This window comes from Castor canadensis, chromosome 7, assembly GCF_047511655.1.
Source record: "Castor canadensis chromosome 7, mCasCan1.hap1v2, whole genome shotgun sequence".
Classification (NCBI taxonomy): Eukaryota; Metazoa; Chordata; class Mammalia; order Rodentia; family Castoridae; genus Castor; species Castor canadensis.
In genome coordinates, this window is record NC_133392.1 from 2,300,850 (window position 1) to 2,324,652 (window position 23,803).

A 23,803-nucleotide genomic window follows, 5' to 3' on the forward strand; every position below is an offset into this window, starting at 1 on the left:
AAAGTATTGCTTTTGCTGGGGCACACATTTGTTATAACAAAGAACAAAATGAAATTTTGACTCAGAACTCATATCCATTTTCACCTCCTCAGTCCTTCACTCTGTGCTGTTTTAGCTGAAGACAAAGGTGAGACCAAGAGCCAGGCTAGCATGTGCCTGACCGTGGAGCTTAAGGTGGACTCTTCTCTCCAGTGGATGCCCCAGCTAGGCAGCAACAAGATTTAAGTGAGTTCAGAGCCAAGCAGACACCCACAGAACTTTCCAGAACATTGTGGAAGGCTAACTGCTGTCATCTCCAAGGTCTAGAGACTTCTGGCAAGAAGTAGGGTCTCCTCCTCCCTGGGCTTCTGCCACCTTGGCCATAGCACTCTGGAGGCGGTGACCCCTGTGTGGAGGACTGGCTGCCACACGGCAGGGGTAGGGATCTGTGTGGTGCTGTGGTGAGTCCTTCTAGCCAACCTCAAGGGCATCCTCTCTTGCTGCCCCACATCTCCTTAGGAGGTCACTTTGGAGGGCCAAAGGGCACTAGTGTGGTTACAAGGAATGAAGATTGAATGTTTTTGATATGGGCAGGGGCTCCAGGAATAGGCAGAAAGGGCTGCCTCTTGGCTTCTATGTCCCCGCCATGGACATTAGCCTGTACACGTCGACACTGAGGGGAAAGGGAATCAAAACAGTGGCTTGATAGATTGAGGCTTGTGTAGAAAGAAAAGCTCTGTGGATCCAAAGCAGCCCATATGTCTCCTACATCACCCAGCCATCCCAAGGGACTGCCTTCACATTCCCAGCTGATGGCATTTAAATTACATCAAAACATTAATTTTGTCTTTAGTCATCTGAATGACTTGCAGAATTGAAAACTGACTTTGGCACAAGCACAGGTATTTTGCACAGAGCTGCCCCAGTTTGGGCAGTTCTCTGTGTCCATGTCTGTCACACAGCTTTGAAGAGTGTGTGAAAGAGGGATGCATGAGCACATGCAGGTGTCCCTCCGTGCTCACCTGGCACTCACCAATGGCCGCTGTGGTGAGACTGCTCTTCTAAGAAGCTCTTGCAAGAAGATGCTCTGCAGTAGCTACTCAGTCAGGTGCAGGGCCCCACATGTTCCACCAAGTCCTTTCTGTTCGTTCGCGAGCCATCGCACAGAAGCCAGGCCTATTCCATTTGGGACCTGCACCATGGAATGGTTTTCCCAAAGCTTGCTCTGCAGGGATGATCTGTTACTCCTGCCTCAGTGAACCCCTGGGCAGACCAACTGCACTTGACATTTTGACTCATCTTTGGGAAGGTTATTGTCAATGAGGTCAAGGCCTCTCATGCTTCTGAGAACTTCATGTATTTTATGCAACAGAATCTGGCATACATAGTAGGGAACATGCCTCCACAGCGTCTGCTGAGATCAGTCCACTTTGACATGCCCTTTCTGTATAAATAACAGATTTTTTTGCTCATCACAAAGCACTTAAAAATCCCCCTGTGATGTATGACTGCTGGGCAGCTGTTTTGCAATGTTTGAGAAACAAGGGAATGAACTCTGAGGACAAAGGTTCTGTATGCTAATCTCCACTCCTGTATTTCTTATGAGCTCTGGCACAGTTAACACATTTGGGGCATTCATACACATGGAATTACATTGATTTTTACAAATAATGTATGCCCAAATGATAATTTTCCTAAAATTCCCTTGGAGGAGAAATATGTCAGAACAACAAGCTTTCAAACCATGAAAATGTTTTAAACTACCTGATGAGTGCCACTTCAGAGCACTCATTATTTACTATTTAGTGGAATGTGTTCACAATGCAAGACCATCCATCTTCCCTGGGACCTGAAAATTGATTACCTGTTGCTTGTCCATTTTCTGAGCAGTGCCTGGAGCCTCAGCCAGTTTCTGAAGTGAAGGTCTTTTTATAGTTCGGGCTGCATTTTGAATGTGCATTCTATTTTGGGGAGTTGGGCTTTTATTTCAAATAATTGAATTATTTTAGGGACTCAGCAAAAGTACGTCGTTCGGTTTAAAAATAAGAATGAACGTATCCACAAAATATTTTAGAGAAGAAATCACTGTGAGTATGCACCACTTCTAGCCCCTTCATGAACTATAAGGTGTTACCAGTTATGGGTGAAAAGCTAAATTGAGAGCTTTTCATCACATCAGAGAGTGAAGTTGCTCTATCATGTTTTCAATTATCGTTGGCCCAATGACCATGTTAACATATTTATATCTCCATAACATTGGTGTGGACTTCTTGTACTATGAGTGACCAAAACACCTCTCCTGGTTTGGGTTGTTGTTTATTATGGTGGTTTGTAAATTGGGGGAAGTCAATTATTGGCTATGATGAGCATGGTCAAGTTGACCTCCTACCATAAAACCGGAATGTCAACTAGTCAAATAGGCTGGTTTCTTGGGGTCATATAGGGCTCTTGCTGAAGACCCAAGCAGCTGGAATGAGTAAGAGGGGCCGTTATGCTTTGCCCAAACCTGCCTCCATTACTCTACTCTTAGCAAACCAAGGTGTCTGCATGATGCCCTGTGCAGACCTTCTGGGGCTGGGATGTAAGGGAATTTCAGGCTTCCCTGAGGAGGTAATTCCCACAAGAAGTTCCCCTTTCCTGATGTCTACACTGCTCCTGAGATACCCTCCAAGGAACTTTGTGGTTATGACCCATCTACCTGGGGTTCTGCACTCCACCTGGGCACATTATAGGGCAAGGTGGGTCCTTTCAGAGCAAAAGAAGAACATGACTATCCAAAGGACAAATGCAAGGATTTAATGCTAGTATTTGATCCTTATAATATAAGACCAAGTGTGGAGGCTTTGCAGCTACCACCCCCAAGACTATCCCCAAGTAAAACCCACATCTGCATAGAGTCAGCTGTGGGAGAAGAAGAAAGGAGACACCTCCTGTACATCCAGAAAGCTCATCACCTGTGAAGAGGAAAGTAATGGTTAGTGAGCAGGCACGTTCAGCAGGCAGGAGGGTCTGCACATTCAACCCCTGTTCTCACAGTGCAAGATGAGCCTTTCTTCCTACACCAATGGTTTCTAGAATGACAGAAAAATTAAGAATTGAGAAGGTGGGAGACTTGAAATGTTATAAGATAATGTAATAATACAAGTGTACTCCAAATTAAGACTTATAAGTCACATCTTTAATTTGTCCCTGGATAGCAACAGAATTCTCTCCATCCTATCTCAGCCCCAGAGTTTTGTCTAGTTTCTGGGGACATTATGAGACAGGAGATGCAAAGGACAACAAATCACTAACCTTCACTTTTCTTTAAAGTTATTCTTTGTACTTCATTCATTCTTTTCGGTGATCAGTTGGTTCTACATAGAGACCCATGGCTTTAAAAATGGTATTGAGTCTGTGCCATATATCATTAGGGCATTTTACACAGGACCCTTCATTGACATCTGTCTATGAGAAGACTGAGAGCAGGAGCAGCGATTTGTCATAGGATTTTAATTTGTCTTTTCAGGCTGAAGCATGGATACTCCCAAACATTAATTTTTTTTTCAAAAATGGTCATGAAACTTGTCCATCTCTGAGAGGAGAGAGCACAGTTAGGAGAAGCACAGACACAGCAGAGGCTGCTTCCTTGCAGGTGGGGACAAGCGGTGTTCTCTTCCAGGCTCCATGAAGCATTTCACTCAAATAGAGAGAAGTCTTAAATCTGGCTGCCAGGAGGCCAGTCTAGAATGAGGTCTGGAGCACTTGATCCAAGTGTTCCTCAGTGATCTCTGTCTTCCACTTCACTTGACTCCATTGTGTAGTAAGGCCTTGGCCTTCACTGTCATCATATCTTCACACAGTGCAAGCAGGAGCTGGTGAGCCTCCTGGGGCCCATCCTGGCTGGCAGCAGGCTTGAGAACCCGTGAGAGAAAATCACGATGTCCACAACAGTTCTGATGCTCCTTTTCATGAAGGCGAGGGCCTGTTGCAGAAACTCCTCCGTGAGGGGGCGTCTGTTCACCCTGTCCATTCATGCACCCCAAGTGCCCAGTGTTTGCTGGGGAACCTGGGGCCTTCCTGGGCTCTGAAGCACAGCCCCCCACATGTAGGCAGGTCCTTCCCTGTGGCTGAAGAGCAGCAGCAAGCCACTCTCCAGTGGGAAGAAAGGAGGCCATGTTTCTTGTCCACCCCTGAGGTCTGACGCACCATCTCATCAATGCTGTGTGCAGAGCCCCTGTGTGGTTCGGATCTGGGCACTTCCCATCCCCAGCTTGCTCGTGGAATGGAAATATCTGGGACACCGTGAGGTCCACATCTCCTGCCAGCTGACTGTGCAGAGGAGGCTCTGCCCTTCCATGAAGGAAGGGTCAAGCTGTGGGAAGGCAGGCAGAGTGGACAGACGAATAGCTACATTCCACAGTATGTGAATTTTGCCTTCTCAATGTGTCATGCACCGAACAAATGTCTATCACTACCCAATGTTTGCGGGTCTCGGGGCCACACAGACCACAGAACAGGTGCCGTTCCATGTTTCTGGGAGCTGTTTTCCAAGACGAAGGGAATGTTAGAACTGGGTCAGGTGATCTGTGGTCCTGTACTCACTCTGCCCAAGCATCCTAGAAACTCACAGGCCACAGTGCCGCCATGCATGTCTGTGGGCCAGGCCCCTTCTCTCCTTGGTTTGGTTGCCCTGGTGCCAGCCTATTGCAGTCCCAATGTCTATGTCTCCTTCCCCATGTCCCATGGTCCCACTGTCCCCATCCAGTCCTTGTTCTGTGTTTGCACCAGCTCTCTCACTCTGCAGGAGCTCCTGACCCAGAGCAAAGCACATAGGAACCACAGCAAACAAGGTCTCTCATCATAGAGACCTATGCCCACCCCAGCCCTCAGCTGGACCAATCCCAGTCCTGTGTGGGATCACGGCCTCTCCTTAGGTCCCTGGGTGGACAAGCATGGGTTTCTGTCTGATTGGGACTGCAGTTGCTTTTCTGTTTCAGTTCCTGTGCCTGGATGAGGAGGGCCCCAGAAGTCAGGTGTCATTGAGTTGTCACCACAGCTGTTGTGCACCTGTCCACATTGCACTCCATAATAGAGCAGTGTCTATTATGATGTTTGTCTTGGGCTGAAATAGAGAGTGGGGCCTGGACAGGCTTTTCAGGGAGTTGTTGAGAAGGAGGGGCGGAGGGGACGTGTGGATCTTGGCTTCTCCTGAAGACAAGCCCCCAGAGTCCTCTTTAGATTAGAGCTGGCAGGCAAGAGCAGAGGCCACTGACCCACCTGAGAATCTGAAGTGCTTCCACTCTACATCTAGAGCTGGCCCCAGCTCTAGTCCAGAGTAGGACAATGAGCCTCTCTGGAAATGGGCTTTAATTTCAGCTGACAGTTTTAATTTCCAAATCTACTTGATATTCTCACTTTTGGAGTCTGGGGCAAGTCCTTTCTTCAGAGCTCCTCCATCCCAGTTGGCTGTTCATGCCGAGAGGAATTACAACTGCCATTTATCTCCTTCCCCTGGGAAGGAGTTGATGGGCCATCAAAGACCCGAAATGGTGGCCCACTGACAGCTATGATTTCTGAAACTGCTGCAGCTTTTGAAGTGGAAAGACATTTTCTTAAGTCACTTGGTTGCTCGAGAGGGTGTGCCTGAGGGGTGTGAAGCAGGTGTCGCCAGCATGTTTAATGCTCACTCTCTAGAGTACTCGATCACCTCACTTCCTGTCCAGAAGGAGGTCCACATTCAGCAGTCTTCTCACAGAATTAGGTTAGCCTGTATTTGTTGTGTGATTATGTCTCTCAGGGGCTCTATACATGTCACCCCAAGGATACAGAACAGTCTTGCTGGGTGGGGGAGGAACATCTCAGCACCTTCTCCATGAGTCTAGTTATCCACCACGGAGCTCCTCCACCCTGGAGGCATTAGAGCAAGGCGAGGTGGTTTTCTCCTCTCTCCCTGAAAGGCAAGGCTTTTTTCATGTGTTGATGATAGTAATCATTTGGTCTGATTGTTATGAAGACTGCTGAGCTTGGATGAGGCAGGTGGAGCTGGTTCAAGGAGACCAAAGGCCAACAGGGAAAGGAAACATGGTGCCGGTTCCTGAGGGGTGAACCAGGGTGAGATGGAAAGAAAGCCAATAGGTGAGGAGAGTGTGACGGAGGTAGACCAGGTACATTCAGAACACCCAGTTCAAGTGAAGTGATTTCTATCTAAGCAAGCGCGTTGTAAGCTGATGGAAAGAAGAGGACTAAGCACTTACCTAGCTAACACTCTGTTAAAGAAGGTCCAACACAATGGAAAAAACAAATAAGTATACACAATTGTGAAGTCATTGTTATTTTAACTATTTTAAAACTTTTTATTATAGAAGAGCACAATATAAAAAAAAAAACAGCCTACTTAACCCTCAGTACCCATTCATCTCTGGTCTTTAGTCCTCCAAGATTATTTGAAACAAACCCCACCTTATCCTGTACATTTCGTTTGGAAATATTTTAGGATCCTTGATATTATCAAATAGGCTCCCAGCCATTTCAAGTTTCCTGGACTGTTTTATTTCCTCTTCCTGTAATTTTTGGAATCAGCATCCCAATCAGGATCAGGCACTGTACTCTTTTGGTGTTTCTCCTAAGTCTCTTGCAAGTTTCTCTTGTTCCACTCTACTATTTTTAATTTATTTGTTCTTAAATGAGAATTTGTCTCTCTCTTTCTCTCTTTTTTTTGGTAGGACTGGGGTTTGAACTCAGTGCTTTGTGCTGGCAAGGCAGGTGCTCTATCACTTGAGCCACAGCTCTGGTCTACTCTGATTTGGTAATTTTGGAGATGGGTCTTAAGCTCTGTTTTCCTAGGCTGGCCTCAAACTGCAATCCTCCCAATTCCAGCCTTCCAAGGAGCTAGGATTACAGGTGTGAGTCACCACTGCCTGGCAGAAATGAGATTCTGTTTATAGCACAGAGTGTCCCATGGTTTGGTATATATCACTGCATCCCTGTGGAGTGGTTATTCACCATGTTTTTCTGTCCCCTGTAGTTTTTGTAAATTTGTGATACTTTGTAGATCAGTTAGGTCTGATTCTTGTAGGGCAAGAATATTCCACAGTGGTGATGAGTTCCTTCCAGCGGGAGGTGGACCACAACTGGCCCTCTGTCTTTCTGCAATGTAAGCAGGTGATTTGCCACCATCCTTTATTTCTTTCCAGATTGCTAAATGCATTTCATTTGCATTTTCTATCGTAACTACTTTTATAAAGAGAAATTTATCCTCATAAATGATTTGATTCCCTCAGGATATAGTTTGAACAGAAAACAGAGGATAAATGCTTGATTCTTTCCTTTCAATACCAAATTCCAAATGATGTACTGGTTCCCTAGCACCCTCCAAAGAGAAGCACTTCATTAAGAACTCCTGGACTTAAAGATGGTTGAACTGTTTTAATTCATGTGAGTTACTACCTTTATCCTTTAAAAGTAATGCTAGAATGTGTGCCATTCTTAGATGTTATTGGATAATTATCACAGGTGTGAGGTACACCTTAGCAAAATGTAGGTGAACATCTTTTTTATATAAGGAAGTTTTCTGGAGTTATGTTTTACTGTTTCTTCTGTTTTATTGTTTGCATTTTCTTGTTGGGAGACTCAAAGCTTACTCTTTGACTCTTCTTTTTTCTGTACAAACAACAATTTTTAAAATTTTTTTTAAGAAAGGAAAAATACAATGACAATATTTCATAATATATGTTATTAATGTATTAAAATTTTCATAACATAAAATTTCCAGTATTTTCCTGTAAAAAGTCATATGTGAATTAATAGAAAGATTTACTTCAAAGCAGTTCTTAAGCTTTAACCTTTTCTAATAAGCACATCATTTAAGCATTGTCTTGGATATGGGTCTATGGTGGTGTGGGCAGGACAGGTCTATGGGGCAGGAAGAGAGAGACGTGAAGCACTGTTAGTGTAATCATAGGTTACTTATGGCCAGGACATTCCCAGAGATATGTCAGTCTTCTTTGTCTTTGTACAACTATCATGGGCATACTTACACAAACCAAGATGGCTACCATGTCACCAGGCAATAAGGAACACAAGGGTGTATCCAGTCCTTCGCCAACTGAGCATTGTTACTCCGCAGGGGACTACAAGGGTTTTTAGTCTTTGACTCTTCTTTACCCTTCTCTCATGCCATCTCCTGTGGATTCCCAGTTTCTTCCCTTCTCCCCTTGTACTTCCGTAAGATACCTTTTGTGGCATCGATTCACTCTTGGTCTTTATACTTTAGCTCTCTTCCTGATGTTTCCCTTTTGTTTCTAATTATTTCCTGGATTTTCTCAGACCTTTTCTTTCAAGTCTTTATTTTGTCCAATATACTTTTTTTTCTCAATTTTTCTATTCTGAAACATGTTCTTTTGTAGTATCCCTCGTGTTCCTTAAAAAACTGAGCTTATTTTCAAGAATTAAAATTTGCATCTACTTTGGGGGCATTTCTGTTGGCCTTGCCTCTGCTGCTGCTGGACACATCACTTGGTCCATTATTCTATTATTTCTATAATAGTTGTGCTTGGCACTGGGATGCAGTTGTCTTGGTTACCCATGTTTAAGTGAAGTGGTGATGAGGGGGCGGGGCCTGGGATTGTACTCCTGGATGCTTGGCCCTGGTCCCCTTTCAGAAGCTGGGGTGATGGGGTGCTGTGTTTTGGAGATCTTTGCTCCAGAGCCTCACTTTCGTGTAGCCCTTTCGCTGTCACTGCTGTCCCTACCTGTTTAATTTATGTTATGTTCTGGTTTTGCTTTAATGCCAGGCATTGCCTTGGAAGGGAGAGTTCAGAGGCCTCACCTCTCCACCCTCCATCCCTCCTACATTTCCTGGATTCACCTGAAGATTGGATCCTGGAAGACCCCCCGCTTCAGCTGCTGTGCTTGTGAGCTTCTCAGTGGTGAAGCAGGGTGACTGCTAACCTTGAGACCTTGCTCACAGTGGCATCTGTTGGCTTGCTAGTGCTCAGAGCCTTAGGCGGTGCCTTCTCTGTCCCCTCTCCACTGCCTTGAGCAGGTGCCAATAGCAGACAATCTGTTTAGGTCTGCGGTCTGCTGTGCCCACTCCCAATTTGAGATCTTGGGGATGCCTCTTTGGCGTGAAGATGTTGTCCGAGGCATTTTGTTCTGTTATTATTACAGCTCTGTTTGCTTTTGCCTGTGGGTCTGTGGAGGTTAAAATAGCCCCCTGTCTTTGTTTTATTTAGCACCATGAGGTTTGTTTTTCTTTTAGGCCTTAGAATTCCTTGGAGTCCTGCATGCTGAGATGTATGTGACTGGACTGATTTCTTTCCACTTGGAGGCAAGAAGAAGGTTTTTTGTTGTGGGATCAAACCCAGGGTCTCGAGCATGCCAATCAAGTGCTACCACTGAGCTAGGTCTCCAGACTGTTATTACTGGTTTGTTTTTTTTGAGTTACTAATTAGTAACTACCAGCCTCATTTCAAATGCTGAGGCCTGAGGTTCCTGATCTTCCCTGGCTCAGGTGCACTCTGGTTGAGAGCACCACTACTCCTATGAATGCCCCTAGAATCTCAGACAGGTTGGTACATGTCCTCTCAGGCTGGAGGCCTAGAGAGCCCATGCTGCTGGCAGGTGGGCCAAAGAGGCGTTAGCTCCTTGGAGCCACCATAGTGAGTTCCCAAATGAAGACCTTCACCAGCTATGGTTCAGAAGCACCTTCTGGTGAGGGGCTCAAAGGCCTCATAAACACTGGGGGAAGCTTCCAGGTTTGGCCAAGCCAAGCACTGAAGCAGGATGGACATGACACCTGGTAGAGCGCAGGTGCTATGGCCAGTGCCCACTGCCCAGTCAACAACAAGGCTGAGCTCCATGATCCTTAGGATTCTGCCCCAACCAGAAGAGCTCATCTACCTTGAGCAGCAAAAACACCTTTGGACAGGTGCTGCACTGCCCAGGTTACCGTGGCCTCCTGAGAGGCAGAGCTGGCCTCTGAGAGACGAAGGCTTCAAGCACATCTGCCAGTGGGCCATCATCACAGTGCGAGAGTCCAGGACTGCGGTAGCTAATCTCATGGCCCCATTGCTGCTCATTTGCTCTCCTCTACAAGACAGTTCCTAGCATGTGATTTTTTTCCATAACCACGTGGACAGCAAATACAGGTAGACATAGGTAAATGTGACCCCTTTGAAGACACGCAAGGAGCCAATCAATGTCATGGCCTGATTGTCCTTGGGCAGAGGAGAGAAAGGGTTTGGTGAACATTCCAAGTGGGGACCATCCACATCAGGGACCAGTGGGGAGGCCAGGGCAGAACTCTGAGGGCTGAGGACAGCAAGGCAGGAGCATAGGAGGCTGGTGGACAGTCAGAGGTCAGTCAAGCGGAGTTGGAAAATAGCAAGGTTGAAGCCAGTGGACAGGCACCTGGAGGTCCTCAGTCAGCCCAGACCTGCTATTGCAGGTGGATGTTGAGCCCTGCCTCTGTTCACTGGGTAGGCTCATCTCTGTGCAAAGGCGGGGGGCAGCTGTTGCTGCCAAACTCACCCAGCTTCTTGCACCATTCCTGCTTGGGGCCTGCACCAGGACCCCAGAGTCAAGATTTTGCCCATGGCCATGGTCCATCCCAGGGCAGTATCCATCCTGCTGCCAGCATTGACTTTGAATTCCCACCTAAGTGGTGCAATGTGGGCAGAGCCAAGGCCCCTGTGCTCAGATCTTGCCCAGGGACCCACAGCCCTGACTGATGTGCCAAAGTGCTTTGCAGTCACTAGAAGCATCCCTCTGCACTGCACAATGTAGAGGCTAAAAAAACCAGACAATACCAATTTTTCAAAGTGTGTCTCATCTGAGATCATTTGTTACAACCACACAATAGGATGTCTGAGGCCCCATAAGGCAAAAAGACTCACAGAAACTTTGATTCCTGCAGAATTTTATATTGTGTCTAACACCAGAGTTACAGGCTGGTGGTATTCTGATGATAAATTCCCAGCTCTCTTTGCTGGAAGACAGAACAATTTTCCCCTTCCATTAAATCAAATGAAAGATGGTATGTCCCCCGGATGAACTGGGAAGAGCTGGTGTGGATGAAACCACCACAGACAATGAGAGCAAAGACTGAGTATCAACATCACTGTCACCACATTGGTACTGTTCTCATGCCAGCCCTCATGCTAAGCAATTTAAATGCATTTATCTAATTTCGAGGGGTTGCAGCACAGAGCTGTAAATGACTATCAGGTGTCCTTATTTCATTTAATTCTTAACAAACAAATCCTAAGTGGAAGGTGCTGTTATTATTTCAAGTTTACATATGAAATAAATGGAGAGGCAGTGAAATGAGGTCACTTGCCCCAGAACACATAGCACCTGAGTGCAAAGGCCCAGGGTCTTTGTGACTGCAGAGAGCAAACTTTCAATTAGTGCCAGCATCCTGCATCTATGTTCCACGATATAGGATCCTATTCTTTTTGCTGCCATTCTGTGGATAAAGAGTGAGGTTGGAGGGGTTGGTGCATATCCATGACAGACAGCTCTTGCGAGACTGATGGGGCTTCCAACCTTGCTTGAGTCCCAAGGTCTCACTCTGGATCCCGAATGTCATAGAGCAGTGATGATCAGAACCAGAGTACATGTGCAAAAGCAATTTCCCGTTATAAATGCCTTTGGCAACCCTGACCAATGAGAACAGAACTCCATGGCCATACATTCTGAAGCGTTTCACAAATGTGGCATGCTTGACAAATTCTGTAGTCACCAATCTGCAGTGCCCAGGGAAAAGCTGGAATGGGGAAAGACCGTGAGTACTAGGACTTGTGGACACTGTAGGAAGGACAGCTGAAGACTGTGGCCCCTGTTCCCTTAACAAGGGAGACCTAGACCTCAGCTACCTTTAGTGCATCTCCAAGGAAGTTGCAAGAAATAAACTCAACCACAAAATCTAATCCAACAAGCAATTACTCACTACTTTTCGGGCACCAAAAGTAGTGCCCAGTACTGGTGATGGGCAACAAATAAGCCCTTCCCTTAGCTGCCGTCAGGGACCTAGCAATGCAGTTACTCTCAGAGGCATATCTGAGAGTGACTTTTGAAGAGATGCTTGGAGCATTGCTACCACTGTGGGAAGAACATGCTTTAGGAGTTTAGTGGCTGGGCACTCAGGGTGGGTGCCACCTCTCAGGGAGACAGGTGACCAGGCAGAAGTTAAGGTGGCTCTTGTGGGTGGACAAGGGGCAGGAAGCCCACATGAGATGAGAGCTTCATGGCAAAGGCACAGAGATGCCCTGGAGGAGCAGGAGGATAAGATGACAGAGTAAGTTGTACAGATCAGGTCAGTGGGAGATGAGGACGTGAAGAAGCCTGTGGTTCTGCCAAGGCTGTCCTGAAGGCATGGAGGAGGGATCAAAGACCTGGCTCACAAGGCCGGACCACCGGACATGGAAGGCCTGTGATGATGCAAGGGCAGAAGACACCAAAGGGAGGCTCCAAGGAGCCTGCAAGCAAGCAGAGACCATGTTGTGGAGAAGCAGAGACCTCACATAGCCAATGGGGAATGTGCCCCAAAACCCCTTTGGGGAGGGACGGCACTGCCCTAGTGGGACCAGAAATGTCCTGTCCTGAGTGCTACACCCAGCAAACACTGGGCTTCTGGTTTACAGCCTCACATCTCTCGTTAACCACAGGAAGGAGCTGGGACAATCCTGAAGATGCCTGGCTTTCTTGGCCAATAAAGACAGACCCTGTTATGGTTTGAGCTGCTATGTTGAAGGAGGGCAAGTTGAATGAATGTGACACTATCATTTCCTAGCTGGCTTTCCACAGCTTAGTGTGACATAACAGGGCCCTGAAAATATAGTCTTGTTGGTATCCTAGAAGTCAAAGAACAGGGTCAAACATTCACCAGAGGGAGTAGCATGCTATGTCAATGTGCACTGACCATTTAATGTCAGTAAGCCAAAGAAAGAGAAGTGCTCTGGGTTTAGGACGCATGACCGAGAACGGCATGCCTCACCCCCAAGAGGGCTTCAGCTCAGGCCCAAGGCTGTATGACGTGCTCCACATGCAACCCTCAGCTGGCTCTGTGTGTCACTTGGGATATGGATGATTGATTTCAAACATACATCAGGAAATGGTCAGTCAGGAATCACTTCATGTCTAGGAAAACATGTCAGAAATATGTTTGAGAGATGCTGAGTCTTTGGACAGCATTGATGGAATAGCCATATGCCCTGTGCAACTCTGGGAGCCCTCAGAGGCTCCCACAGGTACCGTCAATTGCTGACTCTATGCTGAACTCATAGCTCCCAAGTGGGGAGTCAGGGCTGGGACAGTCCCTTATATAACAGAGCCCTGGGTCTGGGATGTTCTCCTGCGTGCCCGTGGAGTTCCTTCATCTTTCTCCTGCATTTGCTCTTGGTGTCCTGTGTGTGCAGAATAGCCCCAGATCCTCCTCTAGTTTTCCTGGGTTTCTTTTTTAATATCTTAACTATATAACCCCTCCAAATACATCATCCAATTTCTTATTAGCTGCTTGTTGTTATTCTCGGCCCTCCTTCCAGTAAGTCAGCCTGGGTGGGGAGGGCCCGTAGCCCAGTGTCCAGAGCAGGATCTCCTGCAGACACCAGCAGATCATGCTGAAGAGGGTCCCATGTACCCCCTTGCTACCCCTTTCCCATCAGGTCAGTGATCCTGGTCAAGACACAGGATGGCTGTGTTGGTTGGGAAGGGGCTCTAGAGAAGGAACCTGCAGCTAGCTCAGAACTGAAGCAAGCTGCCCAGGCTCAGGAAGCCTCCAAATGTCTGAGGAATAGAAGCAAATCACTGGATCTGAGTCCTGACATTTCTGACACCAACTGAGTGCTCCATGGTTCTGTCCAATTCTGCTACCAACTACCTTGAGATAGTGCAGGTCCCACAGGTCCAGGGCTCTGTCCCTAGATAGCTACATGTGGGTTTCCACTTGTCTTTGTCCATTGCCTGTTGTTATGACTGAAGACCACTGACTCCGGGGTAATTAATAAGGCATAGCAGTTTATTCAGCTAATGGATGCAGGTCTAAGGTTGACTTGGTGGGGCCTGCCTGCTGGTGCGGACTGCAGCATCCTCAGGGGCACAGGACTTTTCATGGGGAGGCAGAGCAAGCCTGTTAACTTGGGTCTCTTCTTATAAAGGCACTATTGCAACCATGAGGCCCTACTCTCATAACCTTCTCTACCCCTAATTCCTTTTCCTTCTGCCTTTTTTTTTTTTTTTTTGGGGGGTGGGACTGAAGTTGCTTACAAAGCAGGTACTCGATTGCTTGAGCCACACCTCCAGTCCTGAGCTTTGTGATGGTTTCATTACAGAGGAATGATTGATTAATCATTGGCTGAAAGACTGAATTCTGTGGCAGCCCCTTTCCATGGGGAGGGAAGCAGAAAATCCCAAGCCTCTACTCACATGGCAGGCCAGCCAGCACTCCTGAGTCACCTCATTAGCAATACCTCAGGTGAGGTGTGGTCCCAGCTATGGAAAGGGTCTCCCTGTGAATAACAAAGAGTCTCTTATCACTCAGAACATTCCAAGTGTGTTCAAAGCTCTCTGCCAGGAAGTGGGGACAAAGACTGGATAATGTGCTTTGCTGTATCACAGGCCTAACTCTTGGGGTTCCAGGCCACTTACTCTTTCCCACACTGCATTTCTCATGGGCTCTGGAGAGGCTGGCAATGTGTGGTCCTGTGCACTCCAAGTGTGACAGATCAAGAGTAACACATCTGTGTGACACAAGCTGGTATAAGGGGCTGCACAGCCTCTGGATCTCTTTCTTCCCCCCACCCCCTTGCTGGTGGTTGGCAGGGCCCCGGGAGTCGTGTGGCACCTGCAAACTGACACCTGTGAAGGCGGCCAGGGTGTGGGCATCTCTGGCACTGTCCTCTCCAGCCAGGATGAACTCACTGACTACCTGCAGGGCCCTGGCTGGTGGGACCTGCTGGAGGCTTCTGCTTTTGGCATTTCCTGCTGAACATTTTTATTGAAAAAGTTGGATAAAGACACAAGAGGCCTGTCTATCAAATTTATAGGAACTGCAAGCTTGGGAGGCAGAACTGATAAATTGATGGCAAATGAAGATGTTCAAATATTCAGCAGGGTGGAATGAGTAGAATTACGTGGGCTCGTGGCACAGTGCTACCATGAGGCATTTTCAGACCATCTTGTCCAAACCATGTGTTTTACTGCAGATAAGGTCCAGAGACTTTCCATAGTGTGGCTTGTGGCAACTGCAATTCATCTTAACCTGTGAGGCTCAGGAACACCTGAGTTTGCCATGACGTGTTTACAGTGGACCTCTCTTTAAACACGACACATCTGAGGTGGAGCTCCTCCTTGAACCTGAGTGGCCATGGTAGGCCTGTCCTCTCCCTGCTCAAAGTGGTGCACCATGGCCGCAGGACCCTGCTCTGCCTGAGGCAGCCTTCATTTCTATTCTGTTTCGTTCTGCCTCTGGGTACCTGCCACCCAGAGTGCCTTCTATTCCTGCAAAGCTGCTTAAATGATAATTTGGTGGGACTCCAACTAAAAGACCACCCCAAGAGGACCTGCTACTGCCCTGCTGCTCAGGGACTCAGCTCTGACTCTCTGGCCACAGCTGTAGTTTGTGTGCATGTGCCACTCTTCAGTCCAGACCCAACCAGAATACGCTGCAAGGTGTTTTTGTGTGTGGGGCAGGGGGCTCCTGGCTTGGCTGAACCTCCCCTGTGCTTGGTACAGTGCAGGTCATATTGTACACATGAGGATGCTGGGAGGAGGAGGCAGGAGGAATGGGTCTGAGAGAGTGACTTGCACCACCTCACTGGACCCTCCCACAGATTCATGACATTGGTGTATGGGAGCCCTGGCCTCCATGGTTTGCCCAGCTGAGGTTTGAACTGTGATCCTTCCAGCTCTATAATCTGTGCTTCCTCCTATGTGGGTAATACAGAGATGACACACACAGGCCTTGCCACTTGAGGGGATGGGTGGATACCTTGGACTTGAAGTGAAAACTGAACAGGAAAAAGCCAATTTCTTTTCTCTCTTGTCTGCAGCAGGGGGCTGGTGGAGAATTGTCATGTCTGGGCCAGGGCACCCCACCCCCGCCTCTGGATGGCTCTGTGTGGATGGAGGCATGTCTAAGAGCTCAGCATATCCTCTGGGCTCAGGCAAATGTGCACAGAGGGCTGGGCTGTGGGGCAGAATTGGGAGAGAAGAGGCCGTCTGCAGGGGTGGGGATGGTCACCACAATGCCTCCATATCTTTAGGTGGGTGGGGGTATTGAAGACAAGAAGTGCACAGTATCTCACTGTGAGGAGGTCTGGGTTTGAGAAATAACTGCTGTGAGTGACAGATTGGGCAAGACCAATCCCTTTCAACCTCTAAGCATCAGATTAGAAAACTTCCCAAGGCAACGCATCGATTTACAAAGGTTTCTGGAAAACCATGGCCCACCCTGTGGGCACCAATCGGTTGCCCTTCACCTCACCAAAAGTTGGGCTTGAACTAGCTTTACTTTTAACAAAAAAAGTGTTAGAATTTGCCTTGTACTTATAGGGTACAAAAGTCATTAAGCCAAAAGAACAAAAAATATACTAAGCAAGTTGACCTCGCTTCTGTCCAATTCCAACCGAGCTGTAACTGAGCACTCTGGAAGGCATTTGGCAGCTCTGAACAAAGTATTTTGTTGGATAAGCAATAATCTGGGCTCATCAATGCACCTGCGATGTTCCTGTTTATCTTATTTCACGTGACAATGATGCAAGCCTTGTATCTACACTTCTGTTTTCACCTAATGAAAATTTATTATACAGAGACCATAATTCTCTATCTTTGCAGTTTGATACAATTGCAAATCCACTGGTAATCTTTTTTTTCCCCAAAATTCCACATAATTGCAAGAACAAAGAATGTAAGTTCTCCTGAAAATAGTTGGCCTATAAATTAAATTCACTAATGGACAAAGCAACTCTTTTTGTTCCTTTGCACATTTTGTGTTAGTGTGGAATTCTCCATTTTACAGCCTTGGTAGGCAGAGACCCCTGTGTTAGACATAGAACATTGGTTAGTCTCAACATGGGCTAAAAATGGAAACTGACATATTTCCACAGTACCTGGGTCAGTGTGTCTGGCCTGAGTGCTGTCTGTCAGGTGCAGGCAGTTTGCAGCTGTTAGCCACATGGCTCCTCTTCATGATCATGAGTCAATTTGACCGAGTCCAGTAGAGACAAGAGTGTGCAGAACAGTGGCTTGGTGCTGGAATTGCCTGGGAGCCCCGACCACACCTGTTGCTTTGAACAGTCACTGCCGTGGGCCTGGCCATGGGCACGTGTAGGACAGGACCAGGCTGAGGAGTCACTGTGGCCAAAGCAAGCTCTTTTCCAGGCAACGTAGGCTGAGTCTGCACCACAGGGAAGACCAGATGCATCCTCAAGGTTGGGTGGCACTGACCCAACCCTGGACCAGGTCAGAGAGAAGGAGCTGGCATTAGAGTGACCATTTCTTATTTAGCAAATATTTTCTTGCAGCTGTAACCACCTAGGATATTAGAAGGAGGCTTCGAGATACTTCTAGAATAAGGCAGAGAGCCATGAAGAAATTTGTCCAGAGTCAGGTTACAGTGATGCACACATGGAGTGTGATTCGGAAGGGCTGAACTTTCTCCTTCCTTCCTGGAGAGGAAGGGCCCTTTCACCCCATGGAAGCCGCACAGGGAGCTGTGGTGAGCCACTCAGCCTGGCCAGGCCGGCTCCACAGGTCCTCCCACCATGCCTTACTGGTGAACCCCCTCCCATACACCGTGTGCTCCCTCCAGTTGCAGCAGCTGTCCTGGGGTCATGGCTGCACCATCCCTCTGCTGGAGACAGACTTCTCCAGGGACCCAGAGGTTCTGCTCTCTACTGTCCATGTATCCTGGCCACCATCTTTGTCACTAAATATGTATTATGGGCTTGATTTCAGGACAGGGATTTCTGGACCAAGGAACCATTTTCTACACATATGTCCAACAATGAAGGGAATCAATGAAAGGAGCCATAAAAGTGCTGTTCCCCACCACTCCCCACCCCTCACCACATCTGTGCAGGGACATGTGAACCTCATGCCTCGTCTTGTGGGCTGTGATCAACACAAGGACCTGATTGATGTGAAGGTGCCGTCTGCAGGCACCCATCGTCTTCTGCAGCTGGTGACTGAAGTCCACTAGGACTTCAATATCTACCTCCCCACAAGACACAGCAAACAGTTTGTACCCCAAGGATGTAGACTCCACCTTTGCCACCAACCACATCTGACTGTATTTAAAAAGACACTTTGTTTATTATCTCAGAAGAATTTTAAAGGTTGCAATGAAACCTTGGGTCTCCCCAGGCATGGGTAACTCTCTGTATCTTGTGTCCCAAAGGACAGAAGGCTGTGAGTGTCCTGAGCCAGATGAGGCACAGCAAGAGGACAAGGACACGCGGACACCGCCTCCCCAGATTCTCCTGCCCCTGGAGGAGCGCGCGACACATTTCCGAGATATGCTTCTGGAGAGAGGGGTAAGGAAACCAGAGCGACCGCCCAGGCTCACCACCAAGAGGGGCTTCCTTTTTCCTGGTGGGTCTGTAGTCAGGCTGAGTGACAGTAGGTGCTGAATGATTTGAGGACATAGAGCAAACCAACAAGAAAAAGGAGCTGCTTCCAGTCTTAGAGGAGAGGAGAGTAGGGGGTCCACAGGATGGAGTCAGCTGTAGCAACGAGCCTGCCTGTGTGGGGAAGACTTGGGCTAAAGTCAGGTGAACTCTGCACAGCCCCAGCTGCAGTACTGAAACCTCAGAGATGTCCCCTATGGATTAATGTGACTACTTTTAAATAAAGTTAGGATATCTTAATTGTGGTTGACTTCTGAGACCATTTTGAGTGGAGGAGGCTCTATTTGATTCTCCTTCCAATGACTTTTATTTCTCGCTTTGGCTTTTGGGTATAAAATGAGCCAGAGACAATATTGTGGCTTAGTTGGATTTCTTCACAAAATGAGGCTGAGCACAAAGGTAGCGAAGGAGCCTCTGTGTGAGAATAATTATAATGGGCACATGGCCTCATGAATACAAGAGCACCCTGGGCTCTTTCCTGCCCAGCCCAGGGCTGTGGGAAGACAGCAAGTGTGGTGCTGCCCTAGACCCGTGGACGTCCCTCCGAGAGCAGGCCAGTCTGAGCTGGACTCACCCACAGCCAAGCTGGATGCTGGCTCTGGGGACAGGAAGAACCCAGGCAGTCCCACTTTTTTGGGAGTCCTACAGGAAGGAGTTCAGGTCTCCACTCAAAAGACCTCTTTTCCTTCCCACCATGAATTTAAATGTGCACATGAAACAAAAGCAAACACTGCTATTAACGTCAGGAACTAGAAGGGGGATGTTTGAACTGAACAGTGGTGTCAGGTGAGAGTGGGCTTAAAAAATTTAAGCTGGGCCTAGAAACAGCAAGTCTGTTGCACATGTCTTCATCAGAGTACTTTCCCAGAAGGCCCTCCGTAGGCTGCCCTATGATACTCTGAGTGGCTCCCATCCTGCCATGTTGCTAGTTCTCCTGCCAGGCCAGGCTCCCTGGGCTGGGACTCCCAGAGCCAGCTGAGTCCTGGAGGATGCTCCAGATAGGGCTGGCGTCTCGCTCACGTGCCCCTGATCTAGCACCACACTACTTCTAGAGTCACCCAAAAGCACGAGGGGAAGGGTCTTCTAGAAGCGCTGCTGTTTGCTTTCCCTCCCTTGTACTCCTGCTCTCACAGACCCCTCTAGGGCAGGGTTGATGGATCATCAGGGAATGAGGTGGCACCACACCTCTCTTTCCAGAGCCAAGGGTCCTGTGCTGTGCCCTGGTGGGTGGAGTCCCCTGGGATTCCTGGAGGAGGGTTCACTGGCCCTTAGACTGCCTCACAGAGCTCCTTCACGACAGCTTCCCACTGCAAGGATGTTGTAGAAAGACACATAACCGAGTTTCTGCACTGACCTGGCCAGTCTGGTCTACTTGCATTTTATGGTAGACTTCTTTCTCTCATGAAACCAGATGTCATTATGAACTCTTGAGAAATATGAGCAAAAGATTCACTTCATCCCATTGTCTAACTGTTCCATCTCTTTATTTTGGAAACCAGCAAGCCCAATTTACCAACACAGTTTATACCTAAACTGCAGTGGGGATTAGTGCTGCCTTCCTGGGCAAGGAGGCTGGCAGGCTAAGCTTATAAGGGCTCTCGAACTTATTCAAATGGTCTTGCTTGACGGATTTTACTAATGAGATTTGCAGTGCATTCTTGACTCATTGGGGGTGGGCAATTCATTTCATTCTTTGATTCTGAGATTGTATATGAAAATCAGCAAGGAGAACAGGCATAGAGAGAGCAGTAAACACAGTGCCTGGCTCTCCCTGAGTGTGCCCGCACACTGGCCCCTGGGGCTTTTAGGAATCATATACAGCTCCCGGGTAGAGAAGCCCAAGCTACCATTACTACCATGTCATAAAGCAATGCCACTGCTTGCAACATCTGGACTTTGTAAAATATGCTGGCAGATTTCATAAGTTGCTCGTGTTCATAAGGATTTGATAGCTGAACTCATGAGATTTCTAGTTGCTTAAAGAATGAGACTTAGAAAGGTCACTTTTCATGGACTGAGTGATTAATAAGATTTTATATTGCATTTGCTCAGGACTTCAGTTCAGAAAACCATGTCGTTATGAAGGGTGAAGCCAGGCCCTGGGGATGTATAGTAGTTAAAAGGACAGAATTTGAACTATTCCAGGAGATTGTGGATGGGAAAGGGTTGTGTGTTGCTGTGGCAGGTAAGAGATGGGACAATGTGAGTTTCTGTTTCATTTATTACTTTTTGTACTCGTACAAAACACAGTGGACTTTCTCTGAAAACTTTCATCTACAAAAAGACAAATTTAACTGTATAGAAGTCATTAACTTAATTCTGCCTGTTGAGTAAATCTGCTGGGAAGAAGGAATATGTTCCTTCTTCAGTGTCCTTTGAAATAGGTAGGGCTTATCCAGGGGTAGGTAGCAAAGTCCTTTTGAGAACACTCGATTTTATTCAGGAACTCAGGAGCTGCTTCCAGATCCTCTCAGGTTCCCCCAGACTGACCCTTGGCCAGTTTTCCAACAGGGATGAGCCTTGGGGACACTGGTTGACACTGTGACCAGCTCTATGAGAACCCCTAGGGTTTGGACCCACATCTGTGTCAGGATGAGGAAGAAGTTCACAAACCATGGTGGTCTGTGGTCTCTACCTGGACAGAGACAACCACAGTCAGCACATGGTCAGCATGAAGCTGGTACAAATGACGCAAAGACTCCCTATTTGGGTCCTTGGCTAAGAGGGCAGAGGGCACCTTCACCCAGCTGTGGGAAGAAAGAGTGCCTTCCTCCCCTCAACACATAAGCACCATGACCCTCCCTGTTCTAGAGCTTTGGCAGGCAAAGCTGGCCATGCACTGGTGGCCCTGAGGTCCGGGCACCTATTCTGTCTGCTCTGTCCCCTACTCTTCCGGGGGAAGCTTATTTTCTCTATGCTCCTCTGGCTGTTCTTCCAAGTCTCCCAAGGCACAGATTGACAATTAAATGAGATAGTATTGCAAAAGTAGTCCATGCTTATCAGATAGTCTGCAAAGCATGAATACACAGTTTTTATTTGTTAATGAATGAATTAATCAATTTACACAGATATTAGAAGAAAATCACTGCAAATCCTACCCCAAGAGGCAATTATTAACACCAATGGGGTGCCTTTCCTTCCACACCTTTTTAAAATAGATTTTTAGGGAATGAGGGTGTGGCTCAATTGTGGAGGACTTGCCTGGCAAGTTTTAAAATTAGTATAAACTCTTGGAAAACACTTTGTGTGTGCGCAAGTGTGTGTGTGAGGATGTGTGTGTCTGCATCTGAGTGTGTAAGGATGTCTGAGTGTGTAAGGATGTGTGAGTGTGTCTGTGTGTGTGTATGGTGGGAGTGGCCAGCACAAATGCTGATCAAATGCTCTTCTGCTGAGCTATACTTCAGCTCTTGGAAAATAACTTTGATTAGGGTCCAGTATTCCATTCATTATCAGTTTAAAAATCCTACATTTCAATCACTTATATATTTCCTAACTTTGCTATTTTAAATAATACACTGATGATCTTACATGTTAGTGTGCGTATGTATGGGATTTGTTTCCTTTAGGCTATAAGCATTTGATTTCAAGTACCACATTGTTTTTGAAACAGTTGTTTTAATTCAGTGTATTCTCCCACCAGCAATGTTTGAGAATATCTGAGGGTTTGTTTTGGCAACACACTCTACCAGCACTGCATAATAAGAAGGTTAAATATTCACTGCTTATTATTTTTTAAATCACATTGCTCTTTTCTTCCATTTGTGGATGCTCCATGCCAGGAGCACGGTTCTCTTTCCCAGTTAGCACTTGGGGTGTGACTCTGGTCACTTCTCTAGCACAGAATGAATCAAGTTCTAACCACAGAGCTGTGCCTTCCCTTCTGATTTCTAAATGGGATAATAACTGTCCCTAGTGTGAAAGTAATGCTCAAAAGCAAATGAAGTCAATTTAGCATGGTGTGGAATAACAGCTTAAAACTATATTAATCTACGAAAATAGAAAAAGTGTTGAAATTGGCAAAAATCTTGGAGCATCAGAGTGGGTATGTACCAGGGAGGACAAGGCTGGTGACAAACACACCTTGTGGCCTCCTGGCTTACTTTGCATTCATCTGCAGTTCCTCTGGGCTCAGCTAGGCTCAGGCCACTTTCTGCATAGCAACCACTCCCATCTCTAGTGCCTGAGTGCAGCCCTGACCCAAGAAGGGTCAGTGTCAGAAGGGAGGACTCCACTTCATCATCCTTAGTGAGACAAATCTTGGGCAAATTTGGGTGTGTTCTTCGTGAGTATCCCACATAGCCACCATGGTCACCTGCTCATCTATGCACTCTCATTGGCCCTTGTCCTTCTGTGTGACAATTTCTGGTACTGTCTTGAATCACAGTTGTACCACCTGTATGTAAGCCCATGTTGCATGGCTGCTTCTGGGAGATCTGAAACAGTGACCATGGCCTCACCTCCAAGGATGAGGTAGGGCCTGGCCTTCTGTACCAGCCTGGTTCCTTCACCCTGGGGTGCGGCCACCTTTAATCACCAGACACAAGAGCCAGAAAGAGAAGTCACATCTGTGTGCACCGAGGAATGGGGTACAGAGGGAATGGGGCCCCTGCTCCCCACACAGTCTGAAGGCCAAGTCAAGGGGCATCAGAAGGGTGGGAAGAGGATGTTGGAGAGGGATAGAAAACAGCCAGTAGCACCCCAAAAATGAAGCTGTTCACAGAGAACTGGGATCTCTGTGATTGGTGAGAGACACCAATGGGGGCCTGGGAGCTGAGAAGGAGAAAGTTCTGGAAAGGAATCAGTAGGGCGGGGTGGGGTGGGGTGTCTGGTCTCAGAAGGCCTCGAGGAAGCAGAGAGTCCTCTCCAAGTGCAAGTGTGGAAGAGAAGCCGGGATACAAACCTGGACAACCTCTGGACAAGGGGCAGTCAAAGCCTCAGACACCCAGCACTCTAGAAGCCGAGGTCAATGGGCTCAGCCCCAGGGAAATTTGTGAGCCCTCCTCTGTGTGGCTGAGTGTCACCTGCCCTCAGTGGCCTCTGCCTACCACCTTACCTCAAGGAAGACAGAACTTCCACGTCCTGACTGAGACTGAGGCTTATGGTCTGCTTCCCTAGATCATGGGGACAGGCAGGGACAGGGGAGATGGACATGCAGACAGCAGAGAGGGTGCCCACATGCTGGGCAGATGCTAAGAGGGTGAGGTACACATCAGTGC

The 23,803-nt window shown here is 47.5% G+C and overlaps 1 protein-coding gene across 1 annotated transcript in view; it reads left to right on the forward strand.

The window, feature by feature from the left end:
* Positions 1 to 23,803, forward strand: part of Tcerg1l (transcription elongation regulator 1 like) — a 188,436-nt gene that overhangs the window by 150,315 nt on the left and 14,318 nt on the right. Inside the window, exon 9 of the mRNA XM_074078038.1 lies at positions 18,359 to 18,494. Within this exon, the coding sequence (XP_073934139.1) occupies positions 18,359 to 18,494 (136 nt within the window). The remainder of the gene's footprint in view (positions 1 to 18,358; positions 18,495 to 23,803) is intronic.